At 38.4% G+C, this 20,980-nt stretch overlaps 1 protein-coding gene across 3 annotated transcripts in view; it reads left to right on the top strand.

Annotated features, from left to right (window-relative positions):
* LOC139120297 (probable G-protein coupled receptor No9) overlaps nt 1-18,202 on the top strand; it is a 58,718-nt gene extending 40,516 nt beyond the window's left edge. For 2 of the 3 annotated variants that reach the window (XM_070684621.1, XM_070684622.1), the window contains 2 exons: nt 14,216-14,488; nt 14,786-18,202. In XM_070684621.1, coding sequence (XP_070540722.1) covers nt 14,897-16,567 — 1,671 coding nt within the window. In that variant the 5' untranslated portion in view covers nt 14,216-14,488; nt 14,786-14,896 and the 3' untranslated portion in view covers nt 16,568-18,202. Of the gene's footprint in view, nt 1-14,215 lie in introns of all 3 variants that reach the window. The other variant, XM_070684620.1, reaches the window with a different exon arrangement.
* The last annotated feature ends 2,778 nt before the right edge of the window (nt 18,203-20,980 follow it).

Raw genomic sequence — 20,980 nt, 5'->3', positions numbered from 1 at the left:
TTATGAATTTTTTATTACAAATTGTTAAAGTTATTTTCCTAGTGAATGGTACAGCGTGATCTCTACGCTTAATAAGTTGGCATGTTATACGGAATGCAACAGTTCTCTTGAAAGGGAAACGTAGTTGTTGTTTGTTTAAATCACTCTTATTCTACACATGCACACTCTCGCTGTTCCTCACACCTTTTAAGAAATGAAACAGATAGAAAACATGGCATTGAAAGAAATCGGATAATTTGCTTATTGTGCGATGCGACAACATTGAAGTTGAAGTCGAATTTAACTTTCCTGTAAATTTTTCATCCTTTTTTAGTGTTAGAGAGAAATATCTTCCAGATATGTATTTTAATCCACCACCTGTTAGGAAACACACTGATTCATGACAACAGATGACGTCGGTACCTAGATGAATAGCAGTGTATACAATTCATGGAATGAAACTGAGAAAAGAGAGCAAAGACATGTAACTGAATTTTTTTAAATCGACAAGTTTTCCTATCAACTGTCCACTTGGAATTTTGATGGTATAATGGGCAAAAGGCCTTGGATTACTGAATAAAGACCTGTGATAGATGAAGGAATGTCTATTGAAATTGAAATTTAAATTGCATTATTGAATCAAATTCGAGGTGAAGCACCGACACTTTTGCCATATACATAGTACTTAATGCTTGTTCAATTCAATGCTCATGTCGTCGACATTAATAAGTACGAATCCACAATAGTCAAGATATCTTTTTTCAACTGCAGGTTGAATAGAGCTGAATGTACGGCTACTCACACACAGGAGAAAATAAGTGTTTCCCGACGACATTCGTTAAGATTACCCAACATGCCATTCTCTGTCTATCAGAACTTTTCTGAACATAGTCTTCGATCAATCCAGATTTCGGTCATTCCTTTTATCTTGATATTATCAATCAACAACCGTCAACATATATCGTGTATTTTTCCAATTCCGACAACCCAAATTTACTTTGTTTTTAAAATGAAAAGACTGGAATTAAAACCTTTCTCAGAAGATTCTTTCGAGATAAACAGTATCAATAATCCACATTTTTGGGATTTGCTGATCATTTACCTTGAAGTTGTATTGCTTTTGAAATACACGAACAATGCGAACTAGAGATAAGAGAGGACATAGAAAATATCCAGGTAACATTGTTAAAGAACTTGTCCTTGGGGAATTGAGCCCATCATAAATCCTATCATGGGTGATTAAAGCATTTTTTCTTGCATACAAAGCATTAATGTATAAGCAACCCTTTAGAAAACTTTATCGATCAGACTATAGCCTAAGAAATATCATTATTGATTCGGCTTTGCGATCTGGTTTCTTCATTTTGCCATGCAAATTTATTGGGTTCAAATTGCAGTTAAAGTGGCACATGCCGTAATTTAAGGGTTCCCAAAATGATACGATACTCTTATCTAACATATCCTAAATCACGAAGACGCCATGCGATTTCTCCTTTATGGTGCACAATGTCTACCAGCAATGAATGTTAATTTCGAGTTGGAGCAGCCATGGATATGTATTTTGGCACGATGGGGAAATCCGATTATTTTTTGACTGGGCAAGATAAGAAACAGCTGACTGTATATATCCACAGCCTCTCGGTATTTGATGACGCACGTTACGTTGTAAATTCTTGAAAATGAAATACACGAAGGGGAATATGTAGAAATCTGGGATAGCATCTGGTAACTGTCGTCTGTCAGAACAATTTCGGCGACGTGTAATTCCGTTCAAATTCATATGTAATCGCCGGCAGTGTAACTTGTAACTGTCGTAGATAATGGCTCTAGCGGTGCGTTGCGACAGCAAAAACGCCCAGGCTGAAATGAGTCCAGTATTGGGAGTCAGCTGCTTCTTAAAAAATCGAGTAACTTTACAGTGTCGAAAGTTACTATGTCCTAACGCTTTTTCAAGCATATATATTCCCTTATGGGGATGTATGTCATTGCCTATGCAACACGATTTAGTGCAAATTGCAATAATTTTTATATGCCCCTCCCTTTACAAATCAAACACGCCCGTGAGAATTCGTCCAGAGGTTAGATATTATTTGACTCTAAAACTATAACAATATGTTCGATCGAAAGATTTTACGAACTCATTTTTAAACATTTAGAAACATGAAGGCTAATGTTTTCACCGACATGTTTTCCTGAAACCTTTCCCTTATTCTGGCCAATTTTTGAAATGTGACGTTATTTGTAATGCGCTTATCTGGAATCAAAACTTTTCTTTTGCGACCCATAATTTTCATTCGTGATAGTATGAGTTATTGTTTGAAGGTCCTATAACTTTACTATAGTAAAGCATGAGCAAAAGTTAACTTTTTCAAAGTAAAACTGATTACAAACTGGTGCAGATGGCCCCATTGATCGCTTGCTTGACACCCCGGTTTGTCTGTGTACTGTTTCACTATCTCCGAACTTCGAGCAGATTATTGCCTTACATTGATGGGACCGGAAGCTACAAATAAGAGAAACCTCGGTACAAATATTTTCATCAGTAAGAATGTCACAAAGTCACGCATGGCACAAACCTCTAGGTGTGTTTTCGCAGAGAGACTTTATAACCTTTGAGCGTTGAGCAGACCAGCCTTGGTGACATACCATAAACCGTTTAATAAGCAATCAGTAGATTAAAATTCTTCATTAGTACAAACCTTCTAAAAACACAAAAATAATAAAGACGTCCAAACATATTCATAACTCAAGGATGACAGAATTGTTTCCGGGAGCTAAGCGGCACGTGGGTGAATGTAACACGCACAGAATATTCATTAACTGCCGTGAGGAAGGATGTTTGTGGAGAGTTTATATAATTGATAGTCGCTTTCAGCGGCGTGTCTGCCCAAAGGCGTTGTCTTGAAAATAACATGTCACCGGGCAACCTTGACACTTGTTTGGACTCGCTTTCCAGTAAAGTGTTACTTTGCCAGTTCATCCGGTTTCAATCATATTTCTGAAAAGGTCATCTTTATCCCTATCAGCAATATAGTGTAACAAAATCTTTCCTCTGATCTCCACTTTGAGGTATTGCGTCAGAAAAACTTAAACATGGAATATTTATATCAACCGAACAGTTTCAGACAATAGACGTTTGAGAAATACTGCTTTTGTATCTATTTGGTTGACATCACGATCAGAGCATTTCCAAGTTTTCTGTGCTAAAAAGGAACGGAAATGTTGATTTGTGTCTCAAACTGTAACACGGGCAATGACCTAAGTCATCTTGTGCTGTTCTGAATGGAGCTCATGTATGTATGTACGTATGTAACGACGTATGTATGTACGCATGTTTTTGCATTATTTTCACCGAGTATTTCGTCATTTTTTGCTCACGTGTTTACGCACGTGAGCTTATGTCATAGCGATGTCTGTCTGTCTGTCTGTCTGTCTGTCTGTCTGTCTGTCTGTCTGTCTGTCTGTCTGTCCGTCTGTCTGTCTGTCTGTTGGTCCGATATCTCAAAAACGGCTTATCAGATCAGAATCAAATCTGGTACATATATTCAGTTAGCAAATGGCAAGTTTTTGGTGGGTGTGGCTTGCATACTTTTTGCTCATTTGCATAATTAGTGATTTTAGAAAAAACGGATATACATTAAAAACGACTACACACAATTTGATGAGATTTGCTACAAACACCAAGATATATCAGCAGTGGGAACCATTAAGGGGTTACATGAAAGATAAATGCTAATTTTCATATTCAATGAACTTTCCTAAGTAGGGATATATGTCTGATTTGACTCGATCAAAATTAACCAAACTCGCTATGTCTATTAAAGATAATATGATTTAACATTATTGAAAGTCATTAAGCGTTTTAACTTCAGCCAATTCCTAATTTGCATATTTCATGAACTTTGTTAATTAGGGATATATATGAAATGACTGGACCAAAGTTGATGAAACTTGCTACATGTATTGAAGCCACTATGATACAACATTTTCGAAAGTCATTAAGCATTTTTACTTAAGCCAATTCCGAATTTGCATATTTAATGAACTTTCCCAATTAGGAATATATATCTGAATTAACTTGATTGTAGTCGTTGAAACTTGCTATATACATCAAAGATACTGTGATAGTCAAAAGACATTTTTACTTCAGCCAAAACCTAATTTGAATATGAAATGAATTTCCATAATTAGTGATATTTATCTGACTTGACTTGATCAAAATTGATGAAACTTGCTATGTACATTAAAGACACTATAATACAATATTATTGAAAGTCATTGAGCATTTTCTCTTTAGCCAATTACTAATTTGCATATTTAATGATCTTTCCTAATTAGAGATATATATCTGAATTGACTTGACCAAAGTTGACAAAATTTGCTACACATATTGCAGATAACATGATACAACATTATTGACAATCATTAAGCATTTTTACTTAAGCTAATTCCTAATTTACATATTTAATGAACTTTGCTTATTAGGGATATATACCGGGATTTACTTGATCAAAGTTGGCAAAACATGCTATGTACATTGATGATTATACCAGGTACTAGGTTAAAACAAATCGAAAGTCATTTCACATTTTCATGTCACCTAATTTATAATATGCACATCTAATGAGCTTTCAAAGCTCGGCATATATGGCCTGAAGGACTTGGTCAACGGTAATTACACTTGCTATATAAATTGGTGATACAATAAGAGCAGTCAAATAACTTAAATATTTTTATTTCAGCTAATTACATATTTGTATACTTCATGACCTTTTAGAATTAATCGGCGGTGATTATTGTTCATTATGTTGATAATAATAATTTCAATGCAGTTGCAAACATGTGGCAAAGGTTCAAATTTACACATAACTTCAATATATTGTGAAACACGTGAGCATTTTCAGTTCATATCTGGTTAGCAACCTGGCTACCTAAACCATATTTCAGTGGCATAAGTGATATTCGTTGGTGACCACTACCTATTTGACTTATATATTGATATATGGCGCTTACCATTTTTGAGACACCTGACATCACTTCTTGGTCTTTTTGCCAGAGATCCATATGTCTTTCTTTCACAAATTTGACTTTGTTGTGTGTACCGGTGCTTTGCTGTCTGTTCTGTGCTGTTTTTGTCTATGTTTATAACAATTGACTATGTATAATGAATTTGACTTTGTTGTGTGTACCGGTGCTTTGCTGTCTGTTCTGTGCTGTATTTGTCTATGTTTATAACAATTGACTATGTATAATGAATTTTGAACTAGTGTTATTTGATTATGGATGGGTATGATTGTGATTATTTTATATGCACATGCACAAGTACATACATACATACATACATAGATACATACATACATACATACATACATACATACATACATACATACATACATACATACATACATACATACATACATACATACATACATACATACATACATACATACATACATACATACATACATACATACATACATACATACATACATACATACATACATACATACATACATACATACATACATACATACTACATACTACATACATAATACATACATACATACATACATACATACATACATACATACATACATACATACATACATACATACATACATACATACATACATACATACATACGTATACATACGTATACATACATACATACATACATACATACATACATACACACACACACACACACACACACACACACACATACATACATACATACATACATACATACATACATACATACATACATACATACATACATACATACATACATACATACATACATACATACATACATACATACATACATACATACATACATACATACATACATGATCTTTCCGTGCACTTGCATCCAACTTCTATGTTATCTTTGCTATTGAACATCAGTGAGGTGTATATTTACACGTTATAATTACGCCTATAACGACGCTACCCTACTAAACCATTCCTTTGAAGTGTCATTTTTCCTGAAAAAATCTCTCTTCTCGGGGTTGAATTCGTGCTGTCCTCAACTACCTGTTCATCACGGATACTTTGTCCATACTCGACAGTACCTTATGAATAACCCAATATATTATTTTCGAATGCTCGCTCCGCGAACGGTCGACCGTTTTATATCACGTCGACACAATGAGCAGATGTATTTAATTTCATATCTGGCACACGTTAATGATGCATGATTGCACGATTATATCGCTTTTATGTGACCAGCATTATCGGAGTGTGTAATCAAAGCAGCCGTTCAACCATGTTGGGTGTAATACATTGGTTCTGATGTAATAAACTAGAAATAATTAGGTAAAAGGGGGAGGTAACCTATACTTTCAAGCTACTCTTAAAAAGCAATAGGGTTTTGTAACGATGTAGCGATCGTCCTTCATCCTATGTAGGATTCTCATTTTGTTAAACGTTCTGTACATTTTGAACTCATTTTTAGAATCGTGTTCATCGGATAGCATTGTAGTCGATGTTTTGGATGACACCATCAGATAAATGAGTCCCTTACACCGCCATCCTTAAATCTACGTTTTAAAAATCAATGATGATGTTGTCCTGAGCCAAGCATATTCAGTCACCTGGTTTACCCAGACAGAGGGAAAGTGCAACATCTCATGATCTGAAAACACAGATATCTTCCGGGCTCTGACCATTTGAAGCGTCCCTCGTTCATTGCAAAGTTGTATCGGTGACTTCACGATTAAAATACTAATTCTAAAATCACAATCATAAGTCTTGATCACCAAGACTAAATAATGTGCTCGCGTGTATTTTATCCCGACACGTTTTTAATTGTTGATTATGAATAGCAAACAAAACGTCATTTAACAAAAAATTACACTGGCCCAGCCTTCTTCAGTTGAGTCCCTCGGTGTTCATGAAAGACCATAGAAAGGCATGTGGTAAAGAGTAAGCGAGGTCAAGTCACTGAAATTTGCAGCGTCGTCGTCATGACTCTTGACCAAAAGCCCCTTGCTTTAATATACTACATATAGTATATTTCTTCACTCTTTCAGTTCATTGACAGTCAATTGACATACACATATTTCAGTGATGCGACTTTCACACACAGGTCTGAGATGGATAGAGTATCCGCAACAAAAATTACTCACACGAAATGTTAGAGCCAAGATGTGGCAGCTCAGAGCGATACACGACGCTCCCTAGTAATGTAATTTAAGTCAAAATTTGAAAGGATTGTGAGTTAAAGCCTGTTGAGTGATATTTTGTGTCATTATGGTGATAACAATGATGATTGCCATTGCAATATTGTTGTAATAAAGATAAACGATAATGATACGCCTAGTGAGGATCGATGTCATTGTTGTTCCCTATTTCACCCAAATGTCATCCAAACACCGTTATCATTTTACGCACTCCATCAAAACAACTCACCACATTCCTATCAAGTAGGCATTTCTTCTGACGGATGCTTGACCCATCGATTGAGTCCTATCATTAATCGTCTTCTCCAATACAACATACATAATTTGTTATGTACATGACACCGACATGTATGTATATTACACCGAGATACTACTGTTACTGTAATGCAATATATCGGTGTTGACGACAGAATAATGATTTGATTTCGTTTAGTGGTCACGGACTCAATTCGTGATCATTAGAGTACAGAAGGTAATCGTTGCCGACAATGAAGAGTACTCTCTCTACTATTATGATTGCTTCCATCTTTACGTGTACCGTCTATGTACTTGTTTGTCAGCATAATTGTCCGTCTTTCTTCTTTGTCATCTGTCTGTCTGTCTCCGTCTATTTGTCAGTCTGTCCCTGTTGCATGCCTGTCTGCCTCTGTCTGTCTGTCTACCTCTGTCTGTCTGTCTCTGTTCTCTCTGTCTCTGTCTCTGTCTGTCTGTCTGTCTCTATGTCTGTCTGTCGGTTGGTCTGTCTGTCGGTCTGTCGGTCTCTGTCTGTCTGTCTGTCTGTCTGTCTGTCTGTCTGTCTGTCTGTCTCTCTCTCTCTCTCTCTCTCTCTCTCTCTCTCTCTCTCTCTGTCTGTCTGTCTCTATGTCTGTCTGTCTGTCTGTCTCTGTCTGTCGGTCTCTGTCTGTCTGTCTGTCTGTCTGTTTGTCTCTCTCTGTCTCTCTCTGTCTGTCTCTCTTGTAATGTGACCATGCTTCTAAACGTCCGTATTGGCCCGAACAGCTTTTAAGAAGAGGTCAATGTATTTCACTTAAAGCCGAAGTAAACTTAAAATAACAAAATAAATGTCGAATGTACAAAAGTCCCTGTTATATATATTGGCAAATTACACAAAGGCTAGCCGCGTCACTTCGAAGCGTGGCCACAAGACTCCCATGACGTCAATAATTGAACGCGATAGAGTAATTGGCATATAATGGCTACACCATCCAAGGCTTGTCGCCGTGTAAACATAGATTTTATGGGATTATAGTTTAGTTGACGCGTTGTAGGTGACAGGTTGCACCAGTTCATTGATGTCAGTCAGATATATCTCGGTATACTGGTCAAACAAACATCGTTTCCCATCGTTTGTAGATCTGCGGTAGAGATCAATGCACAATTTCTACTGGCCAATATTTTGCTGGTTTTTATTTTTTCGGCCAGGGCGCTTCCGTTCGTTTGTCTACCGCAGGTTTTTTATGTCGTCAATTTTTTGTCGTTTCTTGTAAATTGCGGTTAGGTCCATCCAATACATCCCCTTTGGGACGACAGTATATTATCGTATAACTTGGATCAATGGGCCTGTTCTCTGTTTTCTTCTGTGGGGTATCCCTGCTATATTATCAGTGATATAATTTTTGGCATCACACTTAAAGATACATCCGAGTAGTATCACCGTCGGGGTGTTGCTCTTTGCCACTGCTTGTTGATGAAGGAAGAACGCAGTATTGTTAATCTACCGCTCATAATGTAAAGCAATGTTAAAAATGCGTAATTTACTATGCTGATTCTCTCAGAATTTTTTCTTCTGTTTGAAACCATCGTCTGGGAAAATGAAGTGATAGTGGCGAAACAGGCAATTGCTAGTTTATTTTATTCTTTTATTTTACAAAATCTTATTTAACGAGGGTAGCCTGGTAAGCTTCAGTAATGATACTTATCTTCCCCAGGGCCCTCAATTGAACATACAAACTGATACAAAGCAGAACTACATGAAACATGACCCTCGTCATCGACCCTCGAGTACCCTCTCACCAAGACGGTAATCTAATGAAGTGATTTCTCTGTGAAACTTGCATGTTTGTCGAACCAACTTTTTTCTGCAAGGAGCAAATTTTCGTCGACGTTTTCAACTTTGGAAGACGCCTCGGATTTTTCTGCAAGTTTTATCGAACTGCTGTAACGTGTTGATGTGTACGTGTGGATCAGCCCAACCTTGAAACATGGAGTTTTGTCACGATTGCCGTTGGTTTGAAGAGGCGTATATCGGTCAAGACACCCCTTTACCAACGATTCAGTCCTTAGCACATACTAGTATGTCAGAAGCGACGGAAGCGATAGTTCTATCAAGCAGCAAATCTACTTGGCGTCATCAAAAAAGAGCCTTTGCCCAAGCGATAATGGTCGAATGAATTGCGAAAGCGCGGCCCATTCACCAGCTCGTTCTTTCCACCTGCCCACTTACACGCTAGTGTAATGACTTATCAATAAACCTTCCTACGCTTAGGCCAAAAATGTTTAACGCGATGTAACTCAATTGAGTCGGGCATTCTATTCACAGTCATGAGAAATACCACAGAAACTGAAGCACGTTTGTAGAGAGTTTCCGTGTGCGTCAAATCACATTTTCAATGGCCGCGCTAGATTTCAACAACTGTTATATCTCCAAGATTGCTTGACTTATTCACCTGTATAATCAGCAAATGTTATTACTTCGTAAAGTACTTAGGTTTGATACGCACATCCGGTATATTGTAGGAACGACCTCTCCTCTTTGTATTTTTCGAGGGAAACGAAACTCGAGAAATAAGTTGTGGTTTCGTGCCATGTTGCCCTCCTTTGTGATTTGCCATTCGCACATGCGTCATGGGCGTTTTATTTTCGTAATGGCGTATGTAGGTATCTTTACACTTCTTTCTTTAACGTAATTTAGTTTTGCATAATGCACATTCGGTAATACTCTAAGCATCCACTTGTCGGCGTCACGGGCTTGCAATAATTTGACCTTTGACATCTGTAGGGAAAATAATCATCTTCCCCATGCTTGCCTTCTGATCGTTTAGCACGCCCGGCCGATACGATACTGGTTTGTGATCGATGGGGATTAACCCTAGCGTCGGCGTTTACTTTCCGATTTTTTTTCCTTTGGTGGATGTTAGGAAAATTCTAGGCATTCATTTATCCAATTTGATGAAAGGCCAATGAAAAGCAGGTTAGGAATTGGACTTTGCTCGCCATTCATTGTGCACCGAAAAGCAAAGTCGGATTACCCTTTTTGTTGTGCACCATCTGTTAAAACGGTGACTTCATTCCGACGTATCACGTGTTGTGTGCTGTACGTCATCGCACATTACAAGGGTTTTATAATAAGTATGTCCGCTAGGTACAATTGACCCATTCAGGTGAATCAAAGACTGAAAATGATCTCTTCACGAAATATGAACATTTGATGTCAATTGTATACTCTTGTTCTAAATAGGAAATGGCAATCAGGGATTGGTGAGAGAGTATAAATCAAATACAAAGAACATGAATTCGTGATCAGCAGATCACGGTAGACTCTATCCAGAGCAAGTATTGCTGTTCAGGCATACCTGATATATTAAAATCTTTGGTTTAATAGAAACAAGTATTCACAATAAATGCTGACAAATAAAAACATTTTAACATGCGTTTTGAATTAACTTCGAGTGCTTGAAGCATTGGACATATTGTGTATGTATGTATGTATGTATGTATGTATGTATGTATGTATGTATGTATGTATGTATGTATGTATGTATGTATGTATGTATGTATGTATGTATGTATGTATGTATGTATGTATGTATGTATGTATGTATGTATGTATGTATGTATGTATGTATGTATGTATGTATGTATGTATATATGTATATACATGTATGTATGTATGTATGTATGATATGTGTGTATATATATATATATATATATATATATATATATATATATATATATATATATATATATATATATATATATATATGAATGAAAACCCGATCGTATTCAACAAAAGGAATTAATTCCGTTATTATTCAAAATTTATTCCTCATGAAAAACAGACTCTATATCAAAACAAGTTGAGATATTTCTTTCTTCCATTCTTCCATTAGGAGGAAGCTAATAGCGTTCCGCATGTAAAAAGTCACATACATTTTATAATCTATAGAAATAACATGTTTCTGTTCACCATTTTGAAGTGAACAGATATTTTACCTTAAACATTTACTTAAAGAAATAATACAAGCCACACAGCCTTGCTCTAATGACCGACATAAGAATGATTCCATTTGGCTGAAGCGACAGTAACGTCGTCAGTTCTCGAGTGAACTGATTTTAACAGAATAAAACATAAAGACATCGTGACTTGTGCTGATATATATGCTTCCTCGAACTATTTCCAAAGACTAGCCGCGGTTTTTTTTTCTTTTCACCTAAATGTTAATGCTATTCCTTCCTCTGCACTTTATGAAATGTCAATGCTAAAATTGCCAAAAGCATGAATCGGGGATGTGCATCGAGGGCATCTTACCGACGTACAATATCTACAACCTCGACGAATAACCGGTCGGTGCACTCGGCTTCACTCTCTAAAAACGTCTATTTTACCGCCTCTCGACGTCGAGCTCGAGCAGAGTTCGAGGCCGATGGAAGCATCGACTTGAGATACAGATCTTTAACTATTACACGAGAACTGAAGGTTCCGATATCAAAACAAATCAGTGTCTTTCCAACAGATTCGATCTACCTTCCCCTTTTGCCAAACGGGCAGCGCTAGCTCAAAAGCGGAGATCTCCCGACTGATTTTCCCGCCAGCACAGTGATGGTCCGTTTATCTCTTGCAACTCGGCCAAATCAAAGGAAATTTATTCTTCCAACAACACATTCAGAACGCATTCCATCCCTGGGAAAACCTCACAGACATTCGAGATATTGTGTCTTGATCTTTACAGCATCTTTTCATTGCCTATCTCTGCCTTATAAAATTGATCCGAAAATTCCTGAAAGGTCTATTTTATCCTACTGCGGAGTACGGTAAGGACTTTAGCCGATAGCTAAGGCTTTTAGCACCGATTAGGAAACTTAAATATGCATTAGTAAGACATGCCTTTCTTCAAGTTGTCAAACTCTGTGAATATTTTGAGAAAATATTCCATTTTAAAGACAAGCAGGTGCCCCCTCGAGAGTTGTGCTACAATAAATTGTGGATGTGACCGACGTTCTCCGAAGAGATGTAGTTTTACTTTCCTATAAATCACAAGTGAATGTTTACTTATAATCGGAGAAAATCAATGCGTTTTGTACATAGAATTCAATGCTGACATTGTAAACAAAAGATGGGCTATTATCTTGTTCTGCGTCGGTTGTCCACTGTAGAGTCTGTCTGTTTACCGATTTATTGACAAGATGTCTGAATGATCAGATACATGCCAACTTACACGCTGTCTCCACTGACCGTTTCGCAGACGTTTGCAGTACATTGAAATCGACGCTTCCAGAAATACATGCCAAGCGTGGTTTGTAGATTTTGACCGGCTTTATACAAAAACCTTTGTTGTACATTAGAAGCTATAATGTAAATATTTCAGACCTCTTGATTTAGAGCCTTCTCCAATCAGCTGTCTTAGCCTCCGAGATGTAAACAACACATACCTGGCATGGTATTTTTTTCCACATCGGAACAGACAAAATCGAGCAGCAGTGTTTTTACATGAGATTGTAGGTCTTACAGAATTTAAAAAAATTACTGATCACGAAATGAAGATGGAAGAAAACTAACTTTAGGTATTCCCATTGGATTTTTTGTTGGCGATGAAGATTAAAAAGTTAAAACACTCGTCGAAAGTCGCCTTGTACACTTCTTGATAGATACTTAACGGAGAGATTAAAAAGGATAATTAGCTAAATGATTTGCATAGGCCAGGAACTAAAGCTGTCTGTGGGTATCAATTCCTACAAAAATTGGCGATAAAATTGATCAAGGGAGAATAAAAAATGTGACACCTGATGTCGATGATAGTACCAGTCTGTTCGCACAATTTCCTAACCTTCCACTTCAATCTAGTCAATGGACGTTAAAAGTATGATGCTGGAAATAACTACAACTTTTGAAAAATATACTTCATCTTTTGGCGCGCTTTCTGTCAGAGATTCTTGGTTCTTGCCTTACACTTTACAGTGCCTGTCGCAAGGAGTCTTGGCATAAAGAAGACAACAAAACTTGCTGGTATAAACATTTAACATGCAGGGATACTACAATGTCAAGCTGTAGTCGGCGCTATTGTTTGATCATTCAATTATCGCGAATTGCATTTTTTACTAATTTTCAATAAATTAAAGCGATCCACAGGGACGTTTTAGCACATATCAGAGATGCTTACAGCGTATGTCTATTTTGCTAATTATCTTTACATCGTCTGTTCGTTAAATTATCAGTTTATATCTAAAATCAACTGAAATTTTGACTGTGTAGAAGATTTCGGTATTTACTTTTGTCATGATAAGTTAATACCGACCTCTATGAAATATTAACTCATGGCCTCGAAAATAAAGCGTAAAAATTATGTAAAAGTGACCCGTTTTTCTCCTGTCCGTTTATATATATACGGTCATAGATACAGTGTACGGTGATTTAAAGTAACGTAGCCTTATTAAACTTTAACCAGTACAAATGTCAGGGGTGTCTCCATTTCGACGTTTCTGTTAAATAATGACTGATATATTCACACTGTCGTTTGTTTGTGCCGTTTTCATGCGTCTTCCTTTTTGCTATTTCATGTTGTTTTAATACATTCCCGGTAGAAGTCACTGATATGCATGTATCACAATTTCAATATGCTGAATTAGCGACGAGAACCGTCATGCGCAGAGCCTGCCATGCCAGCAGCTTCTGCGTCAATTGCATGTGAAAGGATTTTGCGTGTAGCTAGGGGGCCTCGAATTTTTTCGTCGACGCAGCCGGACTACTTTGTTGCATTGTGTACAGTCTGCTTTAGCGGAGAGGATGTGGGACTTGAACAGTAATAGTCGATACGTTTTCACTTTTTTTTCCGCAGTCGCTGTAGAAACTGAGGATTAACGAAGCTGTGCAGGATTGGCGGACTACACTTGCGTATGTCTTCATCGAGGAATAGCGACGTTTCAAACGCTACAAGGGACTCAGATGTGGATTAAACGAGACGAAAAATAAAAATCCACCGTTAATCATTTTCCTCTCATCGTAGCATGGGTGAGCTCAGGTTGCAGCGAACGGTGCGTTTCGGCTTCAGTGCGGATCAGTCAAAAGTTCTCATCGTGGTATATAGACTCGGACAGCAGAGATTCCCGTGGTAAGCTTTCCCTCAGATGACACACCAAAGTGCAATAGCATCAGTTGATGCACTCACAAACGCGGCTTTTTTACATGGCACTTTGAATCTCAATCTTGCTTTCATGCAGCTTTGACAGTCATGTAAGGAGAGTCGGTGCCAGTGTCAAGTTTGTTCTCAGAATAAATAAAACTGTCTTTCGAAAGCGTCGAAGAAGGTGTACGGTTACCGTGTCTTTGATTCAATTGCAGTCACACTGTCAGCTTTGCGGCACAGAAACATCTTTTGAAATAAGAATTTCTTGTTGTGGTCTCACAGGATTCTCTGAGGGAGCGAAGTTCTACTTTCTCCCTGCTGCCGTGGAAGGTCTACCTCGCGACTATCCCGTTTCCAAGACGACGTCAAATGACAGATTAGACCACCATAACCATGTCTTGCCGAACCGTTTTGAACGGCACCGACGAAGGAGGCATGAATCTGACTGACTCGGAGCTCTACAATATGACATTTGTGCTGGAAACGATAGCACTAGGGGCTATTAACTTGACAGTAATATGTGGGAACGTGCTGGTGATTCTTGCCGTCACGATATCGCGGAAATTGCGCACCGTCACCAACCACTTCATCGTCTCCTTAGCCATGGCTGACCTGATGTTGGGCATATCTGTGCTGCCCTTTTCGGCGAGCCTTGAGCTACTGTCCTATTGGATATTCGGCGAAACCTGGTGCGTCGTGTGGCTGGCGGTGGACGTACTTGTCTGCACGGCGTCTATTTTGAACCTGTGTGCCATCAGTTTAGACAGATACATAGCTATTACCAGACCTATGACATACAACAATATTATGTCGCCTTGCAGAGCCAAGATGCTCATTGCCACGCTGTGGATTGTGGCGTTTGTAATCAGCTTCCCGCCTTTAGTCGGATGGAACGAGAGAGATAGGAACATTCTGGCGGAGATGGTCAACGATTACGACGACGATTTTGACGGATTAAACTACACTTACAACGATTCCTATGATGTAGACATGCTACAGAGCCTACAAAATGACCTGCGTGCCGTAGCCAGCTACAGAGTGTTAAACATTTCGGAGTTCGGAACTTTTTCGGAAGCGTTTGCCGGCATCAGCGAGCAGTATGCAGCGTCGCTACCCCCGAGCAATATTACTTATCGTAGATTGAACGAGTCATGTGGCGATGGTATTCTGGACAACACGTACAGGGAGTTGCAATGTACTCTAACTTCTGAGCCGAGCTACATCGTTTACTCCGCGATGGGGTCTTTTTTTATTCCGACTTTCATTATGTTGTTTCTCTACTGGCGGATATACAGGGAAGCCAGCGAAGCCTACCGGAGCAATAAACGCGGCTACAAGCTCACCAAAGGCGCGTGTTCGTCCGGCCAGGACAGCGCGCTTCGCTCCTCGATGGTTTTGCGCATCCATCGCGGGAACTCGACCCGAACGAAGGCCGCCAATTGCAACCATTATCAAAAACCGGTGAGAAACGGATATTCGAGTCGCACTGGCCCATACACCAGATGCCAGAAGAGGAGCCGAGCCAACGCCACGTATCACAGCAACTCGCACGATTGCAATCACCACCACCATCATCATCACCACCACCACCACCACCACCACAACCATCTCAATGCATGTGAGAAATCTCGAAGGAAGTCCAGTACCAGGATTACCGAGCATCTCAAGAGGCTGAATAACGAGACAAGAGCAGCCAAAACGCTGGCCATCATCGTGGGTGCTTTCATATTTTGTTGGATGCCTTTCTTCACTGTGTACTTGCTCGGCGCCTTCTGCCTTGATTGCACGCCTGATATTCTTTTCAAAATATTTTTCTGGCTCGGATATTGCAATTCAGCGATTAACCCAGTAATCTACGCTATGTTTAGCAAAGACTTCAACAATGCCTTCAAACAAATCATCTGGTGTTGTTGCAATAGGCGGCGAGGCAGACGCGGAAAGTTGCACTTGGCTAGGCGTCTAACGGGTGAAAGCGTAAGCCTGTCGTCGACGGATAACTCAATGTTGTTTCATCGCCTATCGTCTCGCAGACTGAGGCCCACAGGTAAGGATATGTCACTTTGAGCAGAATACAGGACGATCAGGCGAAATGTCGGAAAGAGAGAAAAAATTAAAATATCGAACCAATACAGAACGAAAACAGTCTGGGATACATTTCTTGCAAACGATCCACGTATCGGTAGCAAGTGAACGACACTATATCATGGCGGGAAAACCCGTGGCACGAGGGCGCGGTTTAACTCTGAACTAACAGTTCGATTGGAACATTAGACATGCCTGATCAGTCCGCCATATGCGGGTGGGTACTTCGCTTTTACAACGATCCTATTCGTCAGTTGAACTAATAATTCGGATTTTTGAATGGGATTTAAACCTCGTACATAATGTATCGCCAAATTTTCAAATACTGTTTATATAGGATACGGAGTCTTCAGTTGACTCTCTGTGTATACACGGACACTCGTCAGTCTGTACAGATTTCTTCAACACCGCAGTTACGTGGAAACCATGTTCATTGTTTAAATTATTACACTATTGATGTGCATCAAATCTTTTGCCGGAACTTGCTAAAGTTGATGGTCGCTGATGACGAAATGCCTCGAAGCCTTTCATCTTGTTTGCTGAGAGACTTGAATATTCAGCAATATGTCACCGGTTAACTGTTTTCATCTTACGAACAAACAACACGGATATCAACATTGAGCGCGGCAGCACACGCACGGGAAATTTGAGAAACTAAGACATGCAAAGATTGCGCCATATAAGATATCTACGTCACGATAATTTTTTATTTTTATCCAGTTTGGTAATTTTCAAAGGCAGAAGAGGAATCTCCGGCTGTCTATAATGAAATTTTTCATGTAAACTCTTGCTTGAAGCATAATTTTGCGTTTTTATAAAATCAATACTTCATTGTTTTCGTATCCGCACGTATGTAAATATGACATCGATGGGTTTACAGTGCGCTTGAATGAGAAGCTATTATACCCTTACTGCGTGTTCGTCAGAGTAATCGGCCTGATCTGCGCATGACATGCAATGCGTCTCTTTCTATACAAATTTGCATATCGAGAGGAGTCTGGGGGCCAACAGACATTGCCATTATTTTTAGTCAAGATAGTACCTTAAAAATAAAAAAAAATGACCGTCTAACAAAATTAGTCTCTGAACATAGTGTATAAATGTACAACATAAATCGAAGATCATAATGATATTTTTATAACAATTACAATGGTTACATTTTGATGTAAAGATATTATGAACAAAATCAAACAGAAAAGTCTACAATTATCGTTTTAAGAATTGCATTATTTCCCGCGTCTCTGATGTCGGTCGTAAACGTAATTGTACTTTATTATGAATATTCGATCGACGCTTAGAAAATGTATATTTCATCAGTTCGAAGGCAGGCAGGGCCATTGTCTACGTAATTTCGATTAAAAGCTCGAATATTCTCGCCTAAAGAGATTATAAAACAAGTCTTGTTATCTCTAGTTTGTGGCACACGGTATCCCCCAGTACCTGTCGATCCTCACGTGTCCAAAAGACCAGCGTAGACATGCAATGTTGGCTCACCCAAGGGATCTATAGCTATTTCAATAGTAATCTTACTCATATACTAAACTTATCAATTTTGTGAATTGTTTACTTGTTTCCCAATTAAAGACTATATCAATATTTTTGATGACTTGTAACCTCAAACGGTGTGTGCCTCTGTTTTTTTAACCTGCTTGGTGAGCATCTAAATCATGAAATTATATTTATTTGTGAGAGAGAGAGAGAGAGAGAGAGAGAGAGAGAGAGAGAGAGAGAGAGAGAGAGAGAGAGAGAGAGAGAGAAGGGAGATGACACATGCAGGCACCGACTATAATTAGTGGAAAATGACAGAAGCGGAGATAGAGTCAGACAGAGACAGAATATTGGTAATACCTATCGCCTAGTGCATTCAACGAAGACGTTCTACTTCAGATATTTGTATACCGTCACACTTCTTGCGTCAACATTGAATCGCCATTATAATATGTTTATGAGTACACGAATCTCAGATTTCACTTGTCGATTCCTTTTTAAAATGTTCTGAGGATCAAAGTGTACTGTGTAATGAGATGTATTCGTAATCCGCGGCCGGCACTCATCCACACTTCAGATAGAATGGACTATTGTAGGCTACGATTGACAACCCTGTCTGAAGACGACCAACGCCCATAGAAGAGACATTACGCAACCGTGTGTATGAATAGTCGACCTAGCACACGCTTCTCGAGTGCACCCATCGTTGCCGTCTGAGAATATAAAGCGTCGGAAAGTCGACACTCCTTACATATATTCATCTGAATCGTAATCTTATTGTAGCCTTGGTTGTGCGAAAGATTCTGGCATATGGCATGATGTCAAATTTTGACCAATATTTCAAATTCAATATTTCAAAATATTTCTTGTTACTTTCTACCGACCCTCAGTAATAGTGAGTAATAATCCAATATGGCTATAGGTTTTTATTAACCCCAGAACAGAAATGTTAAACAGAAACAGGGTTATAAGAGATATATATGATGTATGAGATAAATAATGTTTCATAGTGTTTCATTTATAAAGTTGACCAAATGTCGAAAACAAACCAACGATCACAGTTTTAGGGATATCACACTTTGTGTTCATGTGGTGTCAAATTAATCTTATTTCTTGTAGAATTCCAAGAACTTATTTACGATAATTTCTTTTGATCTTATGTGTCTACTTAAGAAAGCGGACCCTTTCGGCTTCATGCTCGGGAACGCATAAAAACATTGCAATTTGGCAAGGAAATGAGGCAACATAATACGTCGCACGCGCTGAGGTGATATGAATTTGTGGCTGCCATCCTATATTATGCAATATATTTATCCTCATCATTTATTTATTTATCCTCACTGATTCTTACTCTCTTGATAGATGAGTTTTTATTGCCATGTGCTCGCTCTCGTGATAGATGGCAGGATGAATTCTTGTGTCAAGTACTGGCATGTTCCATTAGAGATTGTAGAACACGCACAGTGAAAATTCACAGTAATATTGGATTCAACGCTCCATGGCATGGTCAGTCTGTTCAACCAAGATAAGCTATATAACGTGACATCCAATTTACAATTCGCTTTGTAACGTCCAATGAACTGACAGGTGGAAGAAAGAAATTGCCAGTTCAGCACGACTGATAAAGGAAAATAAAAAGTCAGCAAGAATGCGTTAATGCCGACTGTAAGGATGATCTGGTGCGTCATACCACCCCCTGTCCGTTATTTCATTCATCGTAATTGTTACCGCGAGGCCGATAAAATTGAAGTGAATCCGCCTACAGGTGTTGTGATTTTTACAACGCAGTAAATCAAGTGAACGACACCATTTACTTTTTAAAGACATATCTATACACATGTACAGATATCTTAAGGTATCTGAGGGAGACCAATTGGTAGTAGTTTCATAGTTGCTGATATACAAATGCAAGACCATGGCAATATTGTCATTTTCTTGAAACTTACACAAGCCACGTTCAAAGGTGTATTCTAAAATGCTTTCACCGCACTAGATTTCAAGATAAAATTGGTAAGACAATTTCTTTGGACACAAACAAACCAGCGATCCAAATGCTGACTCAGCTTTTTTTCGCAGGATTTTTGGTCAACCACAATGTTTTCACTTCATAAATCTAAAAGTCGTTGGTAAAGAACAGTTTTATGAAAATTTAACCTGTAAAAATTAAAAATGCTTTGGCTTCAATCAGCTACTAACGTCTTTGAGGAATGACATTGGTCGTACATCAATGTGACTTATACCAAATCAAATGCCACAGTGTACGTAATATAATTCCGGTCTATATGTCTCACATTGAAAACGGGATCATTATTGTTCCCTACCATATAACTGCTTCCTATAGACGTTTGCGAAGATAAACAAAATGAGTCGTCCATCTTACATAATGTTTAGCTCACATTTTACAGAAAAACAACCTAAAAGAGCACAAAACAAAATGATTATGCTCAGAGCTGAAGATGATACCCGGGTATTTTATGTCACTATGATACGCGACTCCTATGGTATTGTCACAACACATATTTACCATTTGGTACACTAAGTTCTTAGGTTACCGTAAAGAAAGCCCGGTCACCGCACATTCAATAACATCCAAATATGGTAAAACAGGTATTTCAACTAAGTTGACCTATGAAACGGCAGTAGCAGTACATAAATCCATATGATTTTCGACATGCTACCACGAACACATTCTCTCTCTCTCTCTCTCTCTCTCTCTCTCTCTCTCTCTCTCTCTCTCTCTCTCTCTCTCTCTCTCTCTCTCAGTTCAATATTAGTAAATCAAATTAATCAGTATAATATCCACACATACGTACGGACATAAATGCATACACACATATTACGTAAATACATGCATACATATTTGTATGAATATATTAAACAAATTGAAATTATATATATATATATATA

The sequence above is a fragment of the Ptychodera flava genome, chromosome 20 (assembly GCF_041260155.1).
Source record: "Ptychodera flava strain L36383 chromosome 20, AS_Pfla_20210202, whole genome shotgun sequence".
Lineage (NCBI taxonomy): Eukaryota > Metazoa > Hemichordata > Enteropneusta > Ptychoderidae > Ptychodera > Ptychodera flava.
Note: the sequence above shows the minus strand (reverse complement) of the source record. Positions and strands in the feature narration are given on the sequence as shown.